This window comes from Balaenoptera borealis (assembly GCF_965194805.1).
Source record: "Balaenoptera borealis genome assembly, chromosome: 5".
NCBI classification, from domain to species: domain Eukaryota; kingdom Metazoa; phylum Chordata; class Mammalia; order Artiodactyla; family Balaenopteridae; genus Balaenoptera; species Balaenoptera borealis.
In genome coordinates this window covers 134,649,862-134,674,210 of record NC_138862.1, presented here as the reverse complement: position 1 = coordinate 134,674,210, position 24,349 = coordinate 134,649,862, and the positions used below count along the sequence as shown (strand labels likewise).

At 40.3% G+C, this 24,349-nt stretch overlaps 1 protein-coding gene across 1 annotated transcript in view; it reads left to right on the top strand.

Moving 5' to 3' along the window:
- NEK11 (NIMA related kinase 11) overlaps positions 1-24,349 on the top strand; it is a gene marked incomplete at its 3' end in the record, with an annotated part of 277,731 nt that overhangs the window by 114,750 nt on the left and 138,632 nt on the right. Inside the window, 1 exon segment of the mRNA XM_082393620.1 lies at positions 1,079-1,193. Coding sequence (XP_082249746.1) covers positions 1,079-1,193 — 115 coding nt within the window.

Sequence of the window (24,349 nt, the reverse complement as noted above, 5' to 3'; positions counted from 1 at the left end):
ACGATGCACACACTAAGCCCAGTCTTTCTTTTATCCTGGGGTATATGCATGTGTGATGGTTTCTGTGAAAATTGTGTGGCAGATCATGCCTCCAAATGTGAAATAGTCCTGGGGATCAAAGAGCAGATCAAGTCTTGCTCCTTCTAAGAGAAGCAATTATAACAATTCTGTTCTCTTCAAAGAGAACCTCAGAAAATCAAAGTCAACTGAGAGTCCAAATACTTGTTTTCAAATAATTTCTGAAGTGCACACAAAGGCACATTTCGTGCAGTCTCTGCCTTTTGCACTATCAGTGATCCTTTGAAATGTGGAGCCAGTTTCACCTCCTGCAACAATTATTATACAGTACATAAAATGGACTTCTTAAAAATATTTTATGACTGTATTTCCACAGATGCCACATCACAGTGTAGCACAGCTATGTTTTACTTATTCATTGAAGATTAGTTTGAACTTTCTCCTTTTGATAAGAAGACGCTCTTGGAATAGTTCTCCATGAAAGCCATTTATCCAGGAAAACAGGTCAATTCAGCATTAGCTCTGGGTGGCGCGCACACACACACACACACACACACACACACACACACACACAGAGTGATTAGCTGAAATGCCTATTGAAACATTTGAGAAGTTTAACTTTTATTTTTTTGAAGTGGAAACTCTTTCATGTCACCTCTTAGATCTCTTTCTTTTAGGAAATTGAAATTCATAGAATCACAGAGCTTTTAAAGCTGGAGGAGAGCTTTAAAAGACATTATCGAAGCCAGCACCTCTAGTCTTGAGACGAGGAAGCTGAGCAGGGCTGGACATCATGCCCGCCTCACCCTCACCGTGACCCTGACACTCAGGCCAAGAGAGGTTACGTGCTTTGCCCAAGGTCACCTGCCGAGTTAATTCAGAGCTGTTCCTCTCATCCCAAGCTGCCTTCTTGAGATTTGAAAATGTTATCATGTTTAAGGGAAAGGATTAGGTAGGCTTTTGTTTCTAAGTCATCTTCTAAACAAGAATATTGTTTCATTTGTGGTAATGCTGTTTCCTCTGATCAGCTTCTCATGAATTGTTCATTACCTTCTGCAAGGAATTTGATGACCCAGCTTCAGAGAATCTGCCTGAGTCTCAGCCCATTCCTTCCCTGGAGCTTGGCACACTTGGGTCAAGTGTAGAGGACACCGTAGCTGACCTTGGAGATCACGGTATGAGTTTGCATCAGCCTGCAGAAGGCTGCTCTTGGATGACATGTGCGTTGGTGAGGCTGACCCTCCAGTGGCCGGCCTCTAGGAGAAGCCTTGGGTGTATGCGGCCACCTTCCGTCAGTTTGCCAGAGCTGGGCTGTGGTGGTGAAGAGCAGAGAAGCCGAGGGCTTTGTCCATCCTCTCTTGTCTTTGTCATAGTGAAGATGAGCTGGAAACTCGCACCAGATGAGGGACCTCCCCTTCTACATGAGTTAAACAGCATCACTATTAACTTGTGTAAGACTGTGAATGCTCTGAAGAAAGTTGTTTCCCCGGCCCTCATGAACCAGAAAAAAAGTGCTCAGAGCTGTCAGCCAAACTGGGGAGATATGTCATAGCCTAATGGTATAAAACATGAGTTTTAGAGTAAAAAAACTGGCCCTATCCGGGAAGACCCTGGCAACAATCTGTCTAGGTCTCAGTTTCCTTTACCATGAAACAAGAATAAAGCAAATTAGCTAAGGCCTGTGATGTGCTCTCAGCTCCATGTCCAGCACATGGTAAAAGCCAAAGAGAGGGAAGCAGTTCATGACCCCGAGGGGCAGGGTTGGGAACGTGGGGCCTCGCAGTCCCGTACCCCTTTCCCCAGGGCAGCTGACAAGTGTCAGGAACATCGTAGGCACTCAGTGAATATTCCTTGAGTGAATGAATGTGTGGATGAATGACATGTTGTCTCGACCTCTGAGAAGCAGATGCCAAGATGGGACTAAAAGTGCAAAGATATTATTAGGGGAAATGTCTGCATAAAAGGAGTTAGGAAAGGAGCTAGGAAAGGCTGAGAGGGCTGTCAGACCGCAATTCGAGTCTCATTCCAAGTGAAGAGAGAGGTTCGCTGGATGAGCACTAGTCTGCGAGGCAGTCAGAGGCAGCCAGGACGTCAGGAAGTGCTTCAGGAGACTCAGCTGTTGGAGGCTGCGTGTCCCTGCTGCAGTGGGCCTGGGGTGGGGATGGCGGAGGGGCGTGGTAGCCTCACTCTCCTTGTGGGTGAAGGCCTTGAGGTGCATCCTCATGGCTGGAACTCTCTTTGGCAGTAGCTGAGTTCTCTTTCCAAAGAAAGGAGGTAGTGAAACTTGGATTTGGCTGGTCATCTCAGTCCAAATTTGCATTCGATGTCTTCCTGATGGAGCTGTTAGAGCTCGTGCTGCCTCCTTCAGCTGTGAGGAGACTAGGACCTGATGCTCTTCAGGTCATTTGCCAACTTTTGAAATGGTGTTTTGGAAGCCACCTGGTAATGGGTGTTATTGGCAGACAAATATGTGTATCAGATGGATTTGCATTTAGATTCTTTTCAGGTATTTATTTATTTATTTATTTGGCTGCATTTGGTCTTAGTTGCAGCATGCAGGATCTTAGTTGTGGCATGCAGAATCTTTTCGTTGAGGCACGCGGGCTCTTCATTGCAGGGTGCAGGCTTCTCTCTAGTTGTGGTGCTTGGGCTCTAGAGCACACAGGCTCAGTAGTTGCAGCACATGGGCCCAGTTGCCCCGTGGCATGTGGGATCGTAGTTCCCCGACCAGGGATGGAACCTGCGTCCCCTGCATTGGAAGGTGGACACCCAACCACTGGACCACCAGGGAAGTCCCCAGGTATTTCTTTAATACATTATTTGTTATTTTCCAAAGGTAAAATTTGGAAATGTAGAACTGTCCCCTGGGCCTTTCTTTCCAAGGCTATAAAACCAAGGGCTAGGCAGGCCTTTGAGTAGCACCAATACGGATGGCCTGTGCACTGCTGGAGGGCCATCGCCATCTAGAAAGAGGAAGCCCCAGGACAGGGCGTTGAGTGGGTGGTCTAGGATCAAGAGGCCTGGGCCCAGCTTCCAGATTTCAGATAGGAAAGTGTACTTATTTCACAGATGAGAAACCAAAGACAGTAGGTAATTTGCTCAAGGACTCCAAAGTTCCTGCTTTCTAGTGCAAGTTACTCCTAAGCTAGCTCTGACCACAGAGCTGCCGGGACTCTCAGGCTGGCATCCTCCTTACCTTGCCCTTTGTCTTCTGTCGGGAGGTTTTGGTATGGCAGACCATGTGTTGAGTTACCAGCCAAACTGGAAGTGGGTCAATCCACTCCTTTGCCCACCTTGTTCACGCCGTAAGGAAACTACTTAGATGCCCATTATAAGCTGTGAGAGCCAAAAACACATAGTAATTTTAGGTGGGCCAAATGCCTTGTAAAATACTTTAAACATTTCCCTTATTTTTTCCTCTCTGTAAATTCATATTTTCTAATTTCTATTCTTTCTTAAATATTAAATTGAAAAGGGAGACTATGAAGAACTATGAAAATGTCGCCTTTGGGTTGATGATTGGTTAGATGGTGGGTAATTGCAAGATGGTTAGTGACCTCATAGCTTAATCATGAAACTTTGAGACAGGAAACTTTAATTTGTTAATGAACTCTGAAGTGGTTAATTATTACCCCCATTTTCTTTGCCTTATAGAAGATTTGACTCCAAACTTTCAGCACCCAGCGGGGGTTGTAATTTATTTTTTATCTAGCTTGTATATATATAATAAAATTACACAATCATTTTTTTTAAGCTCCTGCAGCAAATGTTTAATCAGTCTTAGATGCTGAATTGGGAAATTCCCTCTGGGATTGAGGAGTTAGTTGCAGAGAAACAAGACAGGGTGAGGCATTATTTACATCTGATATGCATTTAGTTGACAACAGCTGATTTAATCTAGCTGAAGTCATGGATAACCATTATAATCAAATGAGAAAGCATGACTGGAACATTGAAGAAATTATTCCTATTTAACTCCTTATATGTAATGCTGATGATTACTTGCACATTAATTTTTGCGAGGAGCTTCGTTACACTCTAGCCTTATTTTTAGCAACTCACAGCTGAGTTTCAGTATAACATTTCTTGCAAAGCTGGAATAATAGCCTGGGACTCAGGGGCCCCAGACCCACCCAGAACATGGCTCTCATAATGCGGAGGCTGCACTGGTGTCAGCCTTGGCTGCCCACCCAGAGCCTGACCAGCTGTCACTTAATTTCCTTTTAAGCCACTCCTTGAGCGAGTCCTGAGCCCCTTCACTGTGCTCAGAGAAAGCTTAGACCTAAAGGGGGTCGTAATTTGCTTGCTCGTAGAAAGCCCACATGCCCTTTTTTAGTTTTAGGCTGACCTATGACTTATGGTGTCATCTCTTCCCTTTAAATGTTAAGGTGAATTGAACTCTGTCAGACAATGATATAATTTTATTGTTTTAATTTAAAAAAAGAAAATGTTTACTTACTGCAATTCCACTTCTAGATAGTTACCAAGAGAAATGAAAACATGTCTACAAGAAGATCTGAACACAAATGTTCTTAGCAGTTGTGTTTATAGTACCAAAAAGTAGAAACAAGTCAAGTGTCAATCAACAGGTGAGCGGATAGACAAACTTGTAGTTTATCCATACAGTGTAATACTCAGCAATGAAAAGAAGCAAACTATCAATACACACAAGCATGGGTAAATATCAAAACACTGTGCTGAGAGAAAGAAGCCACAAACAAAAGAATTCCTATGGAATGATTCCATTTCTATGAAGTTCTAGAACTAGCAGCACTTGTCTCTAGTGATAGAAATGAGGCCAATGGTTGCCTGGGGATTGTGGTGTTGGAAATCGACTCCAAAAGTGCACAAGGAGCCTCTTGTGGTGATGGTTACCCAGATGTATATATTTGTCAAAACTTATTGAACTCTATACTTTAAATGAGTACATTTTATTGTCCATAAATTATACCTCAGTAAGGTTGATGAATTAAAAAATATATTTACAAAATATCCAGAAAAAAAAAAGGAAAAAGGAAACATGAGTAATGCCTATTAGCCTGCATTTTAGCTAATGAATGGCTGAGAGAGACTGTCCTGAAGTCGTGGAGCTAGAAGGCAACCAGGAGGATCTCTAGATGTTATTTGGGACACAAAGTCCTTAGTCCAGAAAATGATCGTGGGGTTTTCTTCTAATGTCAACCAAGCAACATTGTCTTCCACAAGGAGTGTTAATAGAGTTTGAGGTCTTCTCTCAGGAAGTGAGAAGATGAGGGGCTGGAATCCCTTGGCTACTCTCTCAGTCTTTTTGGTTGGAGGGCTCATGTTGGTGTGGTTGGGGACCCATACCAATAGGTCTAAGAGGACCTAGGACCCACAAAAGCAGCCTGAGCATAACAGAACAAAACATAACAGCCCAGACGCCAAACCCACCCAAGACAGAGACGCTGGTGGGTCTGCTTGGCTTGTCAGCCCTGGGAAAAGACGACCATGTGCTGGAGGCCATGTCCATGTTTCCAGCTGTCCCATCACTTCCAGAGCTCTAACCATCTTAGAGACTTGATTGATGAATATAAATTGATGGTGGTTCTGTTTCATATTTGTCATGTATTCCACTGAGTTACGTTTGTGTTTCCTACTGACTCTCACATTTACTCCCGGGAATAGGCCCTTGCAGTCACTCCCTAATTTTCTGAGCTCTAGAGGATAATTAGAATGAAGCTAATATCGAATGAAGATGTGCTGATTCCCCACCCTGAGGCATATTTAATAATTCAGAGTGCTTCTTCTGCATGATAAGCTGGGTAGGTACCTCTGGTTGAAATTTGAAAGATTATATACCAGTTGAAAAATTGAAGTGGATGCAGAATAACACCTGCCCAATCAGCTACTTCCCTGTTGTGTCCTAAGCAGGCATAATAGAAATAAGAGGAAAATCAGTCCCCACAACATGGACCTCGCAAAATAACATTCTCAAAATAATGTTCTCACCTGGGAAAGCTGTATGTGGATTCCATGATCCACCCCTTAGCTAAACATAAATTAGACAGTAGTTATTAACCTAAGGGTTCTGCTGATAGAGCAGAGAGCATCTGTTTTTGGTTTTTTTGCCCTGCCCTATCATGGTTCAGGTTTGGAATGAATCAATTAAGCAGAAAATTAAATAAGCATCAATCATGGCTTTAAGGTAAGATAGACACAAAATATAATAGACTAAAACCTCATATAATATATGTTTCAGACAGCATTTTGGATATACCATGGTGTGGTTTTCCTTTAGTCGATGAAATTGTTTTCTATGCATGCAATTTCACAGTTGTGCTCAGGGCTCCTGTACACCACCTGGAGAGCATTGTCATGATGCCCAAGGGAAGCTAAGAGGCCATAGGAAATGAACACAGCAATACTGGACAGTGCCTACTTCCAGTCACACGAGTGTCTTTGACCCATATGCTAATTTTTTGTTTAAGTGATTGAAATATTCTGCTTTGGTGTTAAGGCCAGACTTTAATTTAGCTATTTGTAATAGGCATTTAAATTTGTCCTCTCCGATCTTTGTAAAGGGGCTTTCTGTTCTGTTTTGCGGCAGTGAGACCTCCTCACTCTCAGCTCTAGATTCGCTTGTCAAACTTTCATTTTTTTCAAGTGAAATAACATATATCCAGAAAAAAAAAACAACAACAACAACAATAACAAAACCTTTCTGGCAAGGAACTACAGCAGTATCTAATTCCTTTTGTCACTCATGACTAGCAGCATTTTCCATTGACTTCTCTTTTTCTCTTGCTTCTAAAAAAAAATTTTCAAAATAGAAAAATAGGAAACCTACAAAAATATCCAAAATGATTGTCATGTTTCAAAGTAGTATGTCTGTGTGTGAGCAGTAATATGAATTTGACTTACTCTTAAAAAACCCATTTTTTCATGTTTGGCTTCAGAATGTTTGTGATGCTGTCAGCATTTAGAGCTCCCCAGCTGGACTCGTCTCTGAGGTTGCAGGATGGGGTCTTTGGAAATTCCCCTTGCTGTTCTGTGCATTGGCATCCACGTGTCAGAATGCATGTCATACGAATCATGAATGTGTAGTGTGACCCCTACACACCCCACTTCACAGCTGACCTTGACCATCCTTTCCTGCTAACTCTGGGCTTGTTTGGGTTACTTCTTCTGGCATGGCTCCTTTAAATTATTAATGGGAGTTTCTTCTTACTATGAAAGATGAGCCGGCTAAGTACAGAGTTGTAGATGAGTTTAAGATGCCTGCTACCTTTCACTACATTTTGCACCTGGACGTTTGGGGTTGTAGAGATCAAAGTGACTTTAGTCTTTTTATAGCTCAGATTAATTTTCTCTTTTGAATCTAGGAAAAATGAGCAAACCCAACTCCTCTCCCCAGCTTAACTCCATGTGGCCTGTTTTCCTGGCTTCAAACAGCTTAGAATTTTAACTCCCCTCTTTCCCTCTACCTTCCACCTCCCCACAACCCCATTTTAAGATATAATTTGACAGTTTACACAAGCAGTTGCTTATGACATGTGGCCTCTAATTATACATCTGACCTCCTCTTATTTGTGAGATTACACATTTTGAACAAGGTTAACCTTTGTGTGTTTATGGTGCCCTGGATGAGAAATTTTAGTGGTGTACTTGAGAGGGCTAGAAATTGACTACTGGTTGAGAAAAAGCAGGTTTGGGGAAAAATTTTAAATGCTTAAAATTTAGCTTTGTGTCATTGATGAAGAACGTGGGCCAGTGCCCTGGCTGTGCAGTCGTGTTCATAGGCCATGTTTGCACCTGCTCCTGGGAATGCCAGCGTTCTTTGGCACCATCCTGATGTCATTCCATACCTTGCCTCCTACTTTTTATTCAGTAAATCATACACCTACATTTTGTTGATCTCAGCTCAAAATTCTACCCAGCAGGTATCCTGGTGAGAGTATATGTTTTCTATTGTATTGACAACATTCATCGATTCACATTTGATGCCTTTCAGGGGAAAGGCATTCACATACAGGAGTGTGTCACAGCCCCGCTGCTGAGAGCTAGTAAGCCAGTCCCTCGCTACTTAAAGCATGGTCTCTGCACTCATATCACTGCCGTCCTGAGGACCTGTAAGAAATGCGGAATCTTAGACCCCATCCTAGACATGCTGGATCAGAAGATGCAAAATCCCAGTGATTCGTCTGCACATTAAAGTTTGAAGAGCACTGGGCTAGGCTCTAAGCTCAGTGAGCATGTGGACCATGCCTTCTGGTTCATCTTTCAGTTTTTTTGTATTTCCATGACTTTTTAAAAAATTGTAGTTGATTTACAATGTTTCAGGTGCACAGCAAAGTGATTCAGTGACAAGTGTGTGTGTGAGTGTGTGTGTGTGTTTGTGTGTGTATGTATACCTATATATTCTTTTTCAGACTCATTTCCATTATAGTTTGTTACAAGATATTGAATATAGTTCCCTGTGCTATATGGTTTATCTTTTTATTCTCACTGGTGGACATGGTGACTGGCTCTGAGTTGATGCTTGGTAAATATTTGTTGAATGAGTGACTAAATCTAGGGGGAAAATCCTATAAGAGCACTAATGCTTTTTGTCATAAACAGCATACATTTCTTGCACAGATTAATTCAGTTGGGCAAACAGTAGAATAACAAGTTACCAGAAGAGGCTAATTTGTGTGCATTGGTGTTCACCTATAGTTTTTGTCTCCTTCTTCTTAAGGGAGATTGTAATCTAATTTTCCCAGATGGATACTGGAAAGATGAAAAATAAAGGAGGCGTTTTGGAGACCTGGGAATAGAAATCCTCCATGTCTGCTTTTTAAGTAGCCTAGCCTTTTCCTCTTTCTTTATAGATACTCCTACATTTAAATAATCTCTCACGGAAGCCACCAACAGTGCCAAAAATATGGTTTCTTCTTCTGCAATAATAGTAGATCAGTATTTAGTTTAATAAAAGCGGTCACATCACCGTAAGGTAATCCTCCCAGACTTCTTAACATATTTGCTGAGTGTATTCCCATTAACGGGAATGACGGGGTTTTGGGAAGCATAGTCTGTGTCACAGGCACACACATCTCTTGTTTGCATCCGCCTAGTCTCCCCATGGAATCCATGGCAAACTTTATGTGTGACAGTGTGAGCAGACATTGGTTGGTGGATTACTCTTTCTTTTTTAATAGCAGGTTTGGTTGGGCCCCCATATGAAAATATTTTTCATGGTTGGTGGGTCGGGTCCTCTGGGAAACAGACCCCGAGACTGAGGTTGAAGTACAAGAGATGTATTGAGGGTAATGTCTGCTGGAAGAAAAATGGAAGGGGATCAAGAGTAGGCGTAGAGAGTCTGTGATGCAGGTCTGACACCTGGGAAAGGTGAGCAGGAAGGAGGGAGAGTGGGTAGGAAGAGCTTCAGACTTCATTAAAGTTCTGAGACAGCCTCCATCAGCCAGATGGGGAGCTTCTAGATCAAAGATTTCCCATAGAGGAATCTTGTGTTGGGCAGAAATGTTGTGCCTTACCATTGCCACCAGCTCCAGCGCTCAGCAGGGCCCCAAGATGCTGCAGGTGGAGTCTGGCAGCCCGCTGCATGGGCTGCAGCTAAGCAGCAAGTTTGTGGGAGGAGAGCTGAGAGACACTCTCCGTAGATGCCACAGCAGTAGTTCATCTGAGTCATCCATATGCTTGAGATGACAAAAATAGTATTTGGATAAACAGTCTATAATTCAATACTTTTCTCTAACTTCAAGTAACCTTACCTCCAATATGTTCAAAGTAAGAATGACTGAAACTTCTGGAATAACCACAGACATTTCACAAAACTCCACTGGACTGGAAGCCATGAGTGTACTTGAAAGAGGTTTGGAGCCAGACTTTATCTTTTCCCCGCTTCTGCCATTTACCAGCTGTGTGAACTTGGGCAAAAAATTTATATTTCCAAGCCTCAGTTTTCTCATCCATATAATGGGAGTAATAGTAATATCCAATCTTTGGGGGTTAAGTGAGGAATAAATTAGATGATACACAAAGAACTTAGCATAGTACATGAAACATAGAAAGCGCACCACAATCTCTTACTGAAAACATACCATGTCAAAGCAAGTTGCAGTATTTTTCTCAAGTTCCACATAAAACCTTTGCAATTGGTGATGAGATAATTCAGTTTTTAACCACCCAGGAGACCTTCTGATTATAGTTTATAAGCACCTTCACTCTATGAATTAGTATGATTTGGAATACAATACTTTTTTTGCTCTAGTTTTTGCACATGGGAAATGCAAAATGATTCAGGTTCATTAGTTCCCCCTGTCAAATTATGGCCTTAATTATGTCCATCTGGGCCAGTTAGTTTAGCACCAAGAAAAATTACCTTCTTTGTCAAGACCATAGGCAGCCCCCAGAGCAAAAGCTGAGTCTCTACAGATATGTGTGTTCTCCTGTTCACAGGTCAAGAGTGCCATTGTTATACTGGGAAGCAGAACCTAGGACAAAGTTACTGCTTTAAAAGATGCTCCTTTGCCAGCCATCCTGAGCCTGTAAACTGGCAGCTAAAATTTCTAGCTATTTTCTCTAAAAACATTATAAATGTAAAAATATTTTGTGCTAAGGAGCATAATAAAGACAAGAATATACATTCTTTTTTCCACTGTAGTCTCATTTGGGATTTAGGCCAAACTCAGTAGATCAAAATAAAGAGCTTGGTAGGCATAACTATATGACTTTTGCAATGAAATATTCAAGTAACGTATGCAGTTATTTTAATGGAACTCTCTGCTCTGGGTTTGTAATGAAATGAGGGAGCTTTTCTGGATCACAGGGATTTGTTCTGTACTCTACCTCGGAGGTTGTATGTATGAGTGACCTCCTGGTTTTAGACAAGTTGCTCTGAATTCTTTCTATTATTTTCTCCTTTAGTTAAAATATAAAGGAATTTCAGCAGGCTGCTTTTCCATAGCATAGATTGTTAAACTAGGGAAGAGTCTGTGCTCATTTCAAATGAACGTATGATTTTGCCTCCCTAGGGCTGGCTGCACGTGGAATTAGAATATTCCAGGTATGATTTTATGTGCATAGTTAAATCATTTAATTCTTACCACAAATCTGGTGAGATAGGCAGGCCATATTTATTTTAAAGAAGGGCACGTATGTCCTAGATGTGACATAGTAGCTTGTTCAAAACAGTGTTTTTGGACTATTGTATGTCGTAAACAACTATAAGATATCTTCAGATATTTTCTGAAATTTGTAAGATATTTTCTTAAAGTAAAAATTCTAGATTATCCTAGCAATAATATGATTCTCAATTCTCAATCCTCTTTTTAAGTGGGAGAGTAAAGCAGAAGCTGTGGTTAGAGGGCCAGTGTTGCTTACACCTTGGATCTGCCCCTAGAGTGGGCTATGCCTGTGATGTCGCTCATCATATCAGAAGGTGGGAGGTTTGGAATGGCTGCTTGAAGGGAAGGGAAGGCAGGCTGGCTGTGACCCTCCATCTGAGGGGCCGAGGCTCAGGCTTCTCCACGCTCCGGCGGGAGCAGGTCTTAATAGTCTGTGTCAGGCTGCCTCACGCACAGGAGGCTGAGGAGGCCACCTGGCTCCTCAAGTCAGTGCCCTTGCTCGTGTGTATTCTGAGTCAGGCTTTCCAAACAGGCTGCTCATTGAAACCCCTCATGAAAAATTTAAAACACAAACGCCATGGTCTCTGTCTTCTTAGGCTCTGGTTTACATCAGTGGTTCTCAAACTCTACCGAACATCAGAACCACCTGGAGAACTTGCTAAAATGCAGATTGCTGGCTTGGTGGCATGCAGGAGCTAGCCCGCGTGGGCTCTCAGAGCTCATGGTACCTCTCCGGCCAATCTCGTGTCCAGTGATTGCCTGAAATCTGCTATGCTAAGTATTTACACCAGGAGCATTGACAAATGCTGCTAATCATTGCTTCTCTTTCATTAAACCCTCACCAGCACACCAGGGTGGGACCCCACCCCCGAGCTTCTGATTCAGCAGGTCTGGGACAGGGCCCAAGAGCCTGCATTTCTAACAAGTTCCCTGGTGACATGGCTGCTGCTGGTTTGAGGAGCGCACACTAAGAGGAATTTGTCTAAAACTATGCTGTCCAGTTTGATAACCACTAGCCCATGTGGTTATTTAAATTTTAATTAATTAGAAGTAAATAAAAATTTAAAATCTGTTCCTCAGTCACATTAGTCACACTTCAACTGCTTAAACTAATATAATATTATATGTCTTTTATATCTCAATAAAACGGGGGGGGGGCGGTGCTTTAAGAGTCCCATGAGGTTAGTGTCTCCTGTGCTGGACCGCACATTTCTAGAATGTTTCATCATTACAGAAAGTCCCATTGGACAGCACTGCCCGAGGATAAAAGCTGTGCACCTAAATTGTTTTTAAAGTTCCACAGGTAATTCTGGTGAGAAGCCTGTTTCAGTAATCACTACAATTATTAAACGTTGATCTTATATTTCAGCTCTCTAAAAATCAAACTCACAAAAAATTCTGTATTTCCCATTTTCTAGTTCTTACTAGGGAGGAAGGATCAGTTTGCTGAAATTCTCAAATATTGACAACACCTATTAATGACCCTTTTTTATAGCTGAGGACACTGAAGTGCAAAGAGGTAAAGATAGAAGAGGTTTTGCACTTGAACTGGGACCCAGCCCCAAGCCCATAACTCTTTCACTCCAGAGGTTTCTCCTCTGTGTTGTGACAGCTTTCCACTAAGGAGACAATGTTATTACAGGTGTTTGGTGTTGGTATCATCTCCAGATCGCATCAGGGCCCAGGTCTGAGAGACCGTTATCTTGCCTCAGATGAAATGTATGGCAAGCGAAGGCCCCGGAGGTCTTTCAGACTTTATCTAATAATTCCCTCCCAACCAGTGGGTCATATCAATGAATCAGGAGTGTTCCAACAGCAGATTACACAAGACTAAAGAGGGCATAGGATTTAATTAGAGATGAAGGGTCAGGTGAAATCGTTAAGAGTCATTAGTGACATCTGTGGAGCAGGTCACCAAAACTTGAGTTCACGAGGCCTCAGTAGGAAGATAGAGGCTTGATGGAGCGGCCAGCAGAGAGCTGGCCTGGGATGCCACCACGGTAGGTGTGTTTCTTATGTGTTGCTGGGTGATGGTCTGTTTATTATTGACACATAGCCTGGCATGTAGAAGTGTGCTTTGTGAGTTACTGTCTCCAAGGTGCTTGTGTGGTCTAAACAATATCCATTTTATTTCAGTTCCTATGTGACGGAAATTTTGTTTTTTACAGTGATCAAAAAACTAGCCAGTAGTGCTTCTTTTCCTCTGAAATATTTATTTTAATAGACTTTATTTTCTTAAGTGGCAGTTTGCTTCTCTGAGCTTCAAAAGCTGTTGCCTTATCTGTTCTGAAAAAATAACTTCAAAACTACTTTTCCTCCCTTCTTTCTGGGCTTCCTTTTAGGAATTCTGGAATTCCTCCTTTCAGGAATTTCCTATTGTCATTATCTTTGTACCTTCATAGGTGCCATTATATTCTGGCTTCTGTGGAACCTATATTCAGTGGGGGGGGGGGTGGTGGCATGGACAGTAAATAAGATAAATGTGTACAATAGCACATGGGAAAGTGATGAGTACTCAAAAGAACAAATGATGCAAGAAGGGGGAAAGGAAGCTTCAGGGAGGGGTTGACATTTTAGATGGGCCACAATGTTGAGTTTTGAATAAAGACTTGAAGAAAGTGGATGAATGGGCCATTCGGCGCCTTGGGCATGAGTGTTCCGCTAGAGGAGGCATCAAGTGCAAAGTCCAAGGCAAGAGTCTGCCAGGCGTCTTCAAGGAGCAGCAGGGCCAGTGGGCTGGAGGGAGGTTGTGAGGAGTGAGGCAGAGGGGGATGAAGTCAGATTATGGGGGACACGGTCATACAGGGTTAGACATGCCAAGTGAAATAAGCCAGACACAAAGGACAAAAATTGCATGATTCCACTTATATGAGTGACCTAGAATAGTCAGATTCATAGAGACAGAAAGTAGATGGTGGTTGCCAAGGGCTGGGGTAGAGGGGGATAGGGAGTTATTGTTTAATGCATAGAGAGTTTCAGCTTGGGAAAATTAAAAAGCTCTGGAGGTGGATGGTGGTGATGGTTTGCACAACAGCGTGAATGTACTTCATACCACTGAACTGTACACTTACAAAGGTAAACTTTATGTTAGTTTACCACAATAAAAAATTAGTTAAAATTATAAATATAATTTGGAGTCAGGCTATGTGGAATCTTGAGTATGTTAGTCTAATAGAAACTTTTCTCACAAAAGGATGGGAGGCCACTGAAAGGTTTTGAGCAGAAGAATGAAAATAAATATACAAAAAGCTCATACAGCTCAATATCAGAAAAACAAACAACCCAATCAAAAAATGGGCAGAAGATATAAATAGACATTTCTTCAAAGAAGACATCCAGATGGCCAAAGATCACATGAAAAAATGCTCAACATTGCTAATTATTAGAGAAATGCAAATCAGAACTACAGTGAGGTATCACCTCACTCTGGTCAGAATGGCCACCATCAAAAAGTCTACAAGCAATAAATGCTGTGGAGAAAAGGGAACCCTCCTACACTGTTGGTGGGAATGTAAATTGGTGCAGCCACTATGGAGAACAGTGTGGAGGTTCCTTAAAAAACTAAAAGTAGAGCTACCATATGATCCAGCAGTCCTACTCCTGGACATATATCCAGAGAAAACTGTACTTTGAAGAGATACGTGTGCCCCAATGTTCATTGCAGCACTCACTATTTACAATAGCCAAGATATGGAAGCAACCTAAATATCTATCAACAGATGAATGGATAAAGAAGATGTGGTACATATATACAATGGAACATTACTCAGCCATGAAAAAGAATGAAATGATGCCATTTGCAGCAACATGAATGGACCTAGAGATTATCATACTAAGTAAAGTAAGTCAGAAAGAGAAAGATAAATACCATATGATATCACTTATATGTGGAATCTAAAAAAATGATACAAATGAACTTATTTACAAAACAGAAACAGACTCACAGACTTAGAAAACAAACTTCTGGTTACCAAAGGGGAAGGGTGGGGGGGATGGATAAATTAGGAGGTTGGGGTTAACGTATACACATTACTATATATAAAATAGATAATCAACAAGGACCTACTGTAGAGCACAGAGAACTCTACTCAATACTCTGTAATAACCTATGTGGGAAAAGAATCTGAAAAATAATTGATATGTGCATATGTATAACTAAATCACTTTGTTGTACACCTGAAACTAACACAACATTGTAAATTAACTATACTCCAATATAAAATAAAAATTTAAAAAGTAAAGGGGATTAGCTCAAGATGGCAGGGTGGAAGGACTTGAGCTCACCCCTTCTTAGGTAAACACCAAAATCACAACCAACTGCTGAACAACCTTGATGAAAAAACACTGGAACCTACCAAAAAAGATACCCTACATCCAAAGGCAAAAAGAAGCCACAGGACAGTAAGAGGGTCGCAATCGTGATAAAATCAAATCCCACACCGGCTGGGAACTGGAACAGTTTCCACAAACTGGAAAACAATTATACTACAGAAGTTCCAACACTTTTCAGGAGTGAAAGTCCTGAGCCCCATGTCAGTCCTCCCAGCCTAGGGGTCTGACAATGGGAGGAGGAGCCCCCAGAGAATCTGGCTTTGAAAGCTGGGGGAAGCAGAAGCTCCACTCTTCGAGGGCACACACAAGGTTCCATGCACACCAGGACCCAGGGGAAAAAAGCAGTGACCTCATAAGAGACTGGGTCAGACCTACCTGTTAGTATTGGAGGGTCTCCTGCAGATGCAGGGAGGAGGCTGTGGCTCATGGCAGGGACAAAGACACTGGCAGCAGCAGGTCTGGGGAGTACTCATTGGCATGAGCCCTCCCAGAGGCTGCCATTAGTCCCACCCTATAACCTGTAGGCTCCAGTGCTGGGATGCCTCAGGCCAAACAACCAACAGGGCTGGAACACAGCCCCACCCATTAGCAGACAAGCTGGTAAAAGTCTTCCTGAGCACAGCCCTGCCCATCAGAGGGACAAGACTCAGCTTTACCCACCAGTGGGCAGGAACCAGTCCCTCCCATCAGGAAACTTGCACAAGCCTCTTAGACAGCCTCACCCACCAGAAGGCAGACAGCAGAAGCAAGAAGAACTACAGTCCTGCAGCCTGCAGAATGGAAACCACAATCACAGAAAGTTAGACAAAATGAGATGGCAGAGGAATATGTTCCAGATGAAGGAACAAGGTAAAACCCCAGAAGAACAACTAAGTGAAGTGGAGATAGGCAACCTACTGGAAAAAGAATTTAGAATAATGACTGTGAAGATGATCCCAAAGATCTCAGAAAAAGTATAGAGGCAAGGATTGAGAAGACATAAGAAATGTTTAACAAAGACCTAGAAGAACTAAAGAACAAACAAACAAACAGAGATGAACAATACAATAACTGAAATGAAAAATACACTAGAAGGAAGCAGTAGCAGAATAACCGAGGCATAAGAACAAATAATTGACCTGGAAGACAGAATGGTGGAAATCACTGCCATGAAACAGAATAAAGAAAAAAGAATGAAAAGAAATGAAGACAGTCTAAGAGATACCTGGGACAACATTGCATTATAGGGGTCCCAGAAGGAGAAGAGAGAGAGAAAGGACCTGAGAAAATATGTGAAGAAGTAATAGCTGAAAACTTCCCTAACATGGGAAAGGAAACAGTCACCCAAGTCCAGGAAGTGCAGAGAGTCCCAGGCAGGATAAACCCAAAGAGGATCATGCCAAGACACATAGTAATCAAATTGACAAAAATTAAAGACAGGGTTTCCCTGGTGGCACAGTGGTTAAGAATCCGCCTGCCAATGCAGGGGACACGGGTTCAAGCCCTGGTCTGGCAAGATTCCCCGTGCCATGGAGCAAATAAGCCCATGAGCCACAACTACTGAGCCTGTGCTCTAGAGCCTGTGAGCCACAACTACTGAAGCCCAAGTGCCTACAGCCCATGCTCCACAACAAGACAAGCCACTGCAATGAGAAGCCCGTGCACCACAACAAAGAGTAGCCCCCACTCGCTGCAGCTAGAGAAAGCCCGTGCACAGCAATGAAGACCCAACACAACCAAAAAATAAATAAATAAAAATAAATAAATTAAAAAATATATAAAGGCAAAGAAAAAATATTAAAAGCAGCAAGGGAAAAACAACAAATAACATATAAGGGAACTCCCATAAGGCTATCGGCTGATTTTTCAGCAGAAACTTTACAGGCTAGAAAGGAGTGGCATGTTATATTTAAAGTGATGAAAGGGAAAAACCTACAACCAAGAATACTCAACCCAGCAAGGTTCTCATTCAGAGTTGACAGAGAAATCAAAAGCTTTACAGACAAGCAAAAGCTAAGAGAATTCAATACCACTAGACCAGCTTTGCAACAAATGCTAAAAACATAAAATAAAGATGAATTGTCACAGGGGAAAAAAAATAAAACATATCACTACTGAACAAAAAAGAAGAATGAAAATAAAAACCTCCATTTGTAGGCAAGGTATGGTGGAAAACATTTTACACTGGTTACCTCTAAACCCATACAGTGCTGTATGGAAGACATGATTGCCTCCATTTGATTAATTTACTTTTTAACTGTTTATTCTGAAATAATTTTAGACATATAGAAAACTTGCAAAAAATAGTACAGTGAGTTTCTGTATTCCCTTCACTCAGCTCCCCTAAAGTTAACACCTTACTTAGCCAAAGTACAGTAATCAAAACCCGGAAAAGTAACAATACTGTTAACTAAATACTAATCTTATTCCAGTTTTACCAGTCCCTGCCTCCCCAAAGGTATTTATTGTTGTGTCTCCTTCATCTCCCTCAATCTGTGATGGCCCTCAGTTTATCAGCCTCTTTCCTGACCTTGGTACTTTTGATAAGCAATGGTCACTTACTTTGTAGCATATCTCTTACTGTGGGTTTGTCTGACGTTTTCTCAGTTAGATTGAGGTTACACATTCTGGGCAAGACTAACATAGAAGTGACGTGTCCTCAGTGTATCACGTCAGGTAGAGTATGTGATGTTGATGTATCACCCTTGATCACTTGGATGAGGTAGTGTCTTCCTTGCAGAAGGTGGTGTCTCCTGTAAAAGTACCGTTTTTTTTTTTTTTCTTTTGTAATTGGCAAATTTCTTGTGGGAAATAGTTTGATAATATCACCTCTGTTTTAGATGAGGTGACTGTGGTTCAGAGAGGTTAAATGATTCGCATGAAGTCACACAGCCAGTAATACCAAAACCAGAATTTGACATTAGTTTTACCTGACACAGAAGCCTACTTTCTTCCCACCACCTGTTTTACCTGACACAGAAGCCTACTTTCTTCCCACCACCTGTTTTGGGAATTTGTTCTCAGTGATGATGAACAAAATAACAGACGCAGCCCAGAGCCAGCTATTTAATAAACCCTAGGCTAGCAGTTTTCAAAGTTTTTGATCTCAAGACACATTTACACTCTTAAAAATTATTCAGGACACCAAAGAGCTTTTGTTTATGTGGTTATACCTATGAGAATTTAAACAACAGCCATTTAAAAATAGCAATAATAAACCTGTTACATGTTAACAAAAATAGCGTATTTATTCTTAAAATTATTTTTTGTTTGATAAGTGATTATTTCTCCACATATAATTGAAATATACACCAGTTTTGTACATCAAATTCCTGCTTGTATATTTACATTAATACAGGGCTTGATTCCCTCACTAAAAATCTGTTATGATTGTAGTGTCATGATATGTCTAAATATTTAGTAGGACCTACACTCCTTCATCGCTTTTATTTATTGATTTGTTTGTTTATTAGTGTTTTTGCTACTTTATTTTATCTTAATTATTTAATTAATTAATTAATTAATTTTTATTTTTGGCTGTGTTGGGTCTTCGTTTCCGCGCGAGGGCTGTCTCCAGTTGCGGCAAGCGGGGGCCACCCCCCATCGCGGTGCATGGGCCCCCCACCATCGCGGCCTCTCTTGTTGTGGAACACAAGCTCCAGACGCACAGGCTCAGCAGTTGTGGCTCACAGGCCCAGTTGCTCCGCGGCATGTGGGATCCTCCCAGACCAGGGCTTGAACCCGTGTCCCCCGCACTGGCAGGCGGACTCTCAACCACTGCACCACCAGGGAAGCCCTATCTTAATTATTTAAATTTTATTTTATTGTGGGAAGAACAATTAACAGGAGATCTAGCCTCTTAACACAGTTTTCAGTGTACAGTATACTAATGTAGATCATAGATAGTGTCATACAACAGATCTCTAGAACTTATTCATCTTGCTGACCTAAAACTCTGGGCCCATTTATTAGTAGCTCCCCATATCCTCCTCTCCCCAGCCTTTGGCAACCACCATTTCTTTCTTTGATTCTATGAATTTGAGTATTTTAGAAACCTCAAATGAGTGGAGTCATATGGGATTCATCTTTCTGTGACTGGCTTATTTCACCTAGCATAATGTCCTCAAGGTTTATCCATGTTGTCACATATTATGAAAATTAACTATAATTTCCAAAAAGAATAATTGAGAAGGGCAACGTTGGTTTACATTTTCATAGTTTTAAAAAAGTAACTGGCTTAATAAAAGGCAGCTGGATTCTCATATCTGCTTTGCATTTAGACTATCGTGATGTTACATGTCACATAGTGTCTGGAAAACTCCACTGTGTACACCTGAGCGGATGAGAGTGAAAAAGGAAAATAACATCTTGGTATTGTTATGAAGTTAGCTTTGGAATCCCTTAAAAGGGTGTCAGGGACTCCCAGGGTCCCTGGACCACATTTGTGGGAATTGTTCCTCTGGGCATAAAGGGAGACACTGAAAGAGTGAGCATTAAATATTTAAATAGCATTAAATATATCTCATGAATAATTTCTCCATCTGTACTGCCCTGTTAAATAAATTTTTAATAAACTAGAAAAAAGATAATGAAGCAGCAGGAGCCCTTTTCATGAATAGGGTGCTCTAAGGTAAAAACCCTACTCTATTTGAATTTCATGGGTGTGAAATCATTAAAAAGCAGAAGTAATGTTGCCAGTGTTATTGTAATGGTCATAAAAATCTGCAGTCTTACTGAGATGATGCACTTTAATGCTTTAATCGACATCATTTTATGGGCTAACTGGATGCAAGATCTTGAAACTGTCTGCGGGGCCTCCTGCAGGGTTAATTGTGCGTTGCAGCACACTCACACACTACATATTTCCTCCAAAGAGTCTGGGAGTTTCTAAACCAATCACCCAAACTCTGGGCTCCAGCATTTGCTCGGTGAGCAGTTTTTCATTACTGAGGAATCCCAAATACAATGCAAATTGCCTAATTAATTATTTTGTGTTACTCTTCAACTTTTTGGAAAAATTGTCCTTGGAGAGCTGTAGCATCAGCACATGCAATCAATGCTTTAGAGCAAGTTGATTTCTAGCTCTCATTGTCATGGAGATAAAACTTTCAGACACTGGGAGTTATGGTGACAGTGAAATGTGCTCTTTCTCTGGTGGCATGGGATTTTACATCATGTCATTTGATGGATTTTTCTATGTCATCATTGATAAAGTACACATATAGCTATCTCTGTTTTCGTTTATCTAGCTATATTCTTAAATGAATATATTCCTATTTTGTTTTATTTTCTCTCAGGAAGATATAAAGTTATTTTTAGTTGAATGGCCTGTGAAAAATTAGGTGCATTTGCCAAAGGTACCTAATGTACTGATGGAATAAATACAGTTTTAGTTTTCTAGTTGAATGCACAGCAAAAGCACTGTTGGGTCCAAATTTGTATTTCCATATATGCACCTCATCCATTGACAAGATTTATTAGATCCTGTAAGTTTCCTTGGGACTTTTCAGTAGGAAAAGCTCTGTTAATTCAGAGCTAAGTCAGAAATGCATAACATTTTTTTCATTTTAACACTGATCATTTCCCCCTTCCCCATTGTTTAAAATAATCATTTTCATTTTATTGAGTGAAGCAATATAATACTCATGTTATTTGCATTTGTAAAACTTGTATAAATTGTCTTTTCTAGCTAAATATTTTGGTAATAATTATCATACCATTTTCACTGTGAATTTTGCTTATGATTTAAATGTACCTTTACAACTGATTACATAGGAGACACCACAATGATTTACAAAATACAAAATATATTTTCCCTTTTTATTTCTCTAAGAAAATTTCATCCTACCTAGGATCATTCAATTGGATGCATCCTCTCAACTCTGTTTTTATATGATAAACACAAAGAATAGAATATATGGATTGATTTCTGCCCTGATTTCTGGCACAGAGCTCCTAAAACCCTTGTAATTTCCTAAGTGATAAGAGGACTAGGAGCATCTATTGTTCGAATATTTGTTCTTTGACACTGGTTCCTGACACAGAGCTCCTAAATCCCTTGGAATTTCCTGGCAGATAGGAATGTCTTTTGTTCTAATTAGGTGACTCATGGTGGTCTCCTGTATGGGGGCTGGTCACCAGAAAGACCAAGCCATGATTAGTAGCTTAGAACTTTCAGCCCCACCCTTCATTGTCCAGAGAGGGAAAGGGGGCTGGAAATAGAGTTAATCCCTCCTCCACCAAAAGTCCCAAAATTATGGGGTTCAGAGAGCTTCTGAGTTGGTGAACACACAGAGGTTCTTGGAGAGTGGGGTTCCCAGAGAGGGCATGGAAGCTCCATGTCCCTTCCCATGAGATTGCCCTACAATCTCTTCCATCTGGATGTTCATCTCTGTCATTTTTCATATCCTTTTACAATAAAATGGTAAATGTAAGTAAGTGTTTCCCTGCATGTGTAAAGTGTGCTTAGTAAACATTTTCTTAATGAATGAATGGAAACACATGTTACATATGGTGACTATTATGTGAGGCAATATATTGAAGGCCCTTTGTAAGTTGAAATGATGTGAATTTAGTGTATGAAAATGGCATTGCTTTATTTAGTGAAGAAAAATATATTTAAATAAGTGGTCTTGAAACAATTGCTTGTTTGATAACAAAATTAGATTCCTGCCTTATACAACACAAAAATAAATTATAACAAATTAAAAATTTTAAAGTATAAAACAATCAAAGAAGAAAATATTGGAGAATAATTTCATAATCTTGGAGTAAGAAATTTCTGATAATTATGAAATAAACCCAGAAAGCATAAAAGACATACAGATTTGCCTATATAAAAACACAAAAATGTCTATATAGCAAAAACCATAATAAACAAAATTAAGAGACAAATGAGAAATAAATTAAGAAATATTTATAATTCTTATAATGTTTACAATCTATAATATATAAAATATACATGATATCTATCTATATTTCTATTCATAAATCACTAAGAAAAGGAAAATTAACCCAGTAGGAAAATGAGCAAGGTAGGAGCACCTAAATATATTTAAAAAATACTAACAGACAAAAAGGGAGAAATTGACAGGAATACAATAACAGTAGGAGACTTTCACACTGCACTGACATCAATGGACAGATCTTCCAGACAGAATATCAATAAGGTAACAGAGATCCTAAATGACACATTAGAACAGTTGGACTTGATATCTATAGGACACCACGTCCAAAAAACCAGAATACACGTTCTTTTCAAGCATGCATGGAACATTCTCTAGGATAGACCACATATTAGGACACAAAACAATCCTCAGCAAATTTAAGAGGATAAAAATTATTTCAAGCATCTTTTCTGACCATAACAGTATGAAACTAGAAATCAACCACAGAAAGAAAAACGGGAAATAAAAGATCACATGGAGACTAAATAACATACTACTAAAAAACCAATGGGTCAACAATGAAATCAAAGAAGAAAGCAGAAAATACTCAGAGACAAATGACAAAGAAAACCCAACCTTACAAAATCTATGGAATGCAGCAAAAGCGGTTCTAAGAGGGAAGTTCATAGCAAGACAGACCCTCCTCAAGAAGCAAGAAAAAATCCTCAAATAAACAACCTAACCTACCACCTAAAAGAATTAGAAAAAGAAGAACAAAGTCAGCAGAAGGAAGGAAATAATAAAGATCAAAGAGGAAATAAATAAAATAGAGATAAAAAATAGAAAGGATCAATAAAACCAAGAGCTGGTTTTTGAAAGGATAAACAAAATCAACAAATATCTAGCCAGGCTCACCAAGAAGAAAAAACAAATAAACAAAATAAGAAATGAAAGAAGAGAAATAACAGCTGATACCACAGAAATTTTAAAAATCATAAGAAAATACTCTGAACAGTTATATGCCAACAAATTGGACAACCTAGAAGGAATGGACAAGTTTCAAGAAACATACAGCCCACCAAAATTGAGTCAAGAAGAAAAAGATCATTTGAACAGACAGATCACTAGAAGTGAAATAGAAACTGTAATAATAATAATAAAAAAATCTCACTGCAAGGGAGTTCACTGGTGGCCTAGTGGTTAGGATTCTGAACTTTCACTACCATGACCCAGGTTCAGTCCCTGGTCAGGGAACTGAGAACCCACCCCGCAGGCAATGTGGCACTGCTGACAAAAAACGTAACAAAACAAAACTCCCTGCAAACAAAAGTCCAGGACTGGATGGTTTCACTAGGGAATTCTACCAAACATACAAAGAAGAACTTATACTTATCCTTCCCAAACTATTGCAAAAGCTTGAAGAGGAGGGAAACACTCCCAAAGTCATTCTATGAAGCCACTATCACCCTGATATCAAATCCAGACAAAGACATTACAAAAAAAGAAAATTACAGACCAATATATTTGATGGATATAAATGCAAAATCCTCAATAAAATATTAGCAAACCAAATCCAACAATACATAAAAAGGATCATACACCACATCATGATCAAGTTGAATTCATTCCAGGATTCAAGGATGGCTCAACAGATGCAAATCAATCAATATGATACACCACATCAACAAAAGAAAAGAGAGAAACCACATGATCACCTCAATAGATGCAGAATAAGCATTTGATAAAATTCAACATCCATTCATGATAAAAACTCTTCACCAAACTGGGCATAGAGAGAACATATCTCAACATAATAAAGGCTACTTATGACAAACCCACAGCCAACATTATACTCAATGGTAAAAAGCTAAAATCCCTCCCACCAAATTCTAAGACAAGACAAGGATGCCCACTCTCACCACTTCTATTCAATGTAATACTGGGTATCCTAGTCACAGCAATTAGACAAGAAAAAGAAAAGTTATCTAAATTGGAAGGGAAGAGGTAAAATTGTCATTATATGCAGATGACATGATCCTCTATATA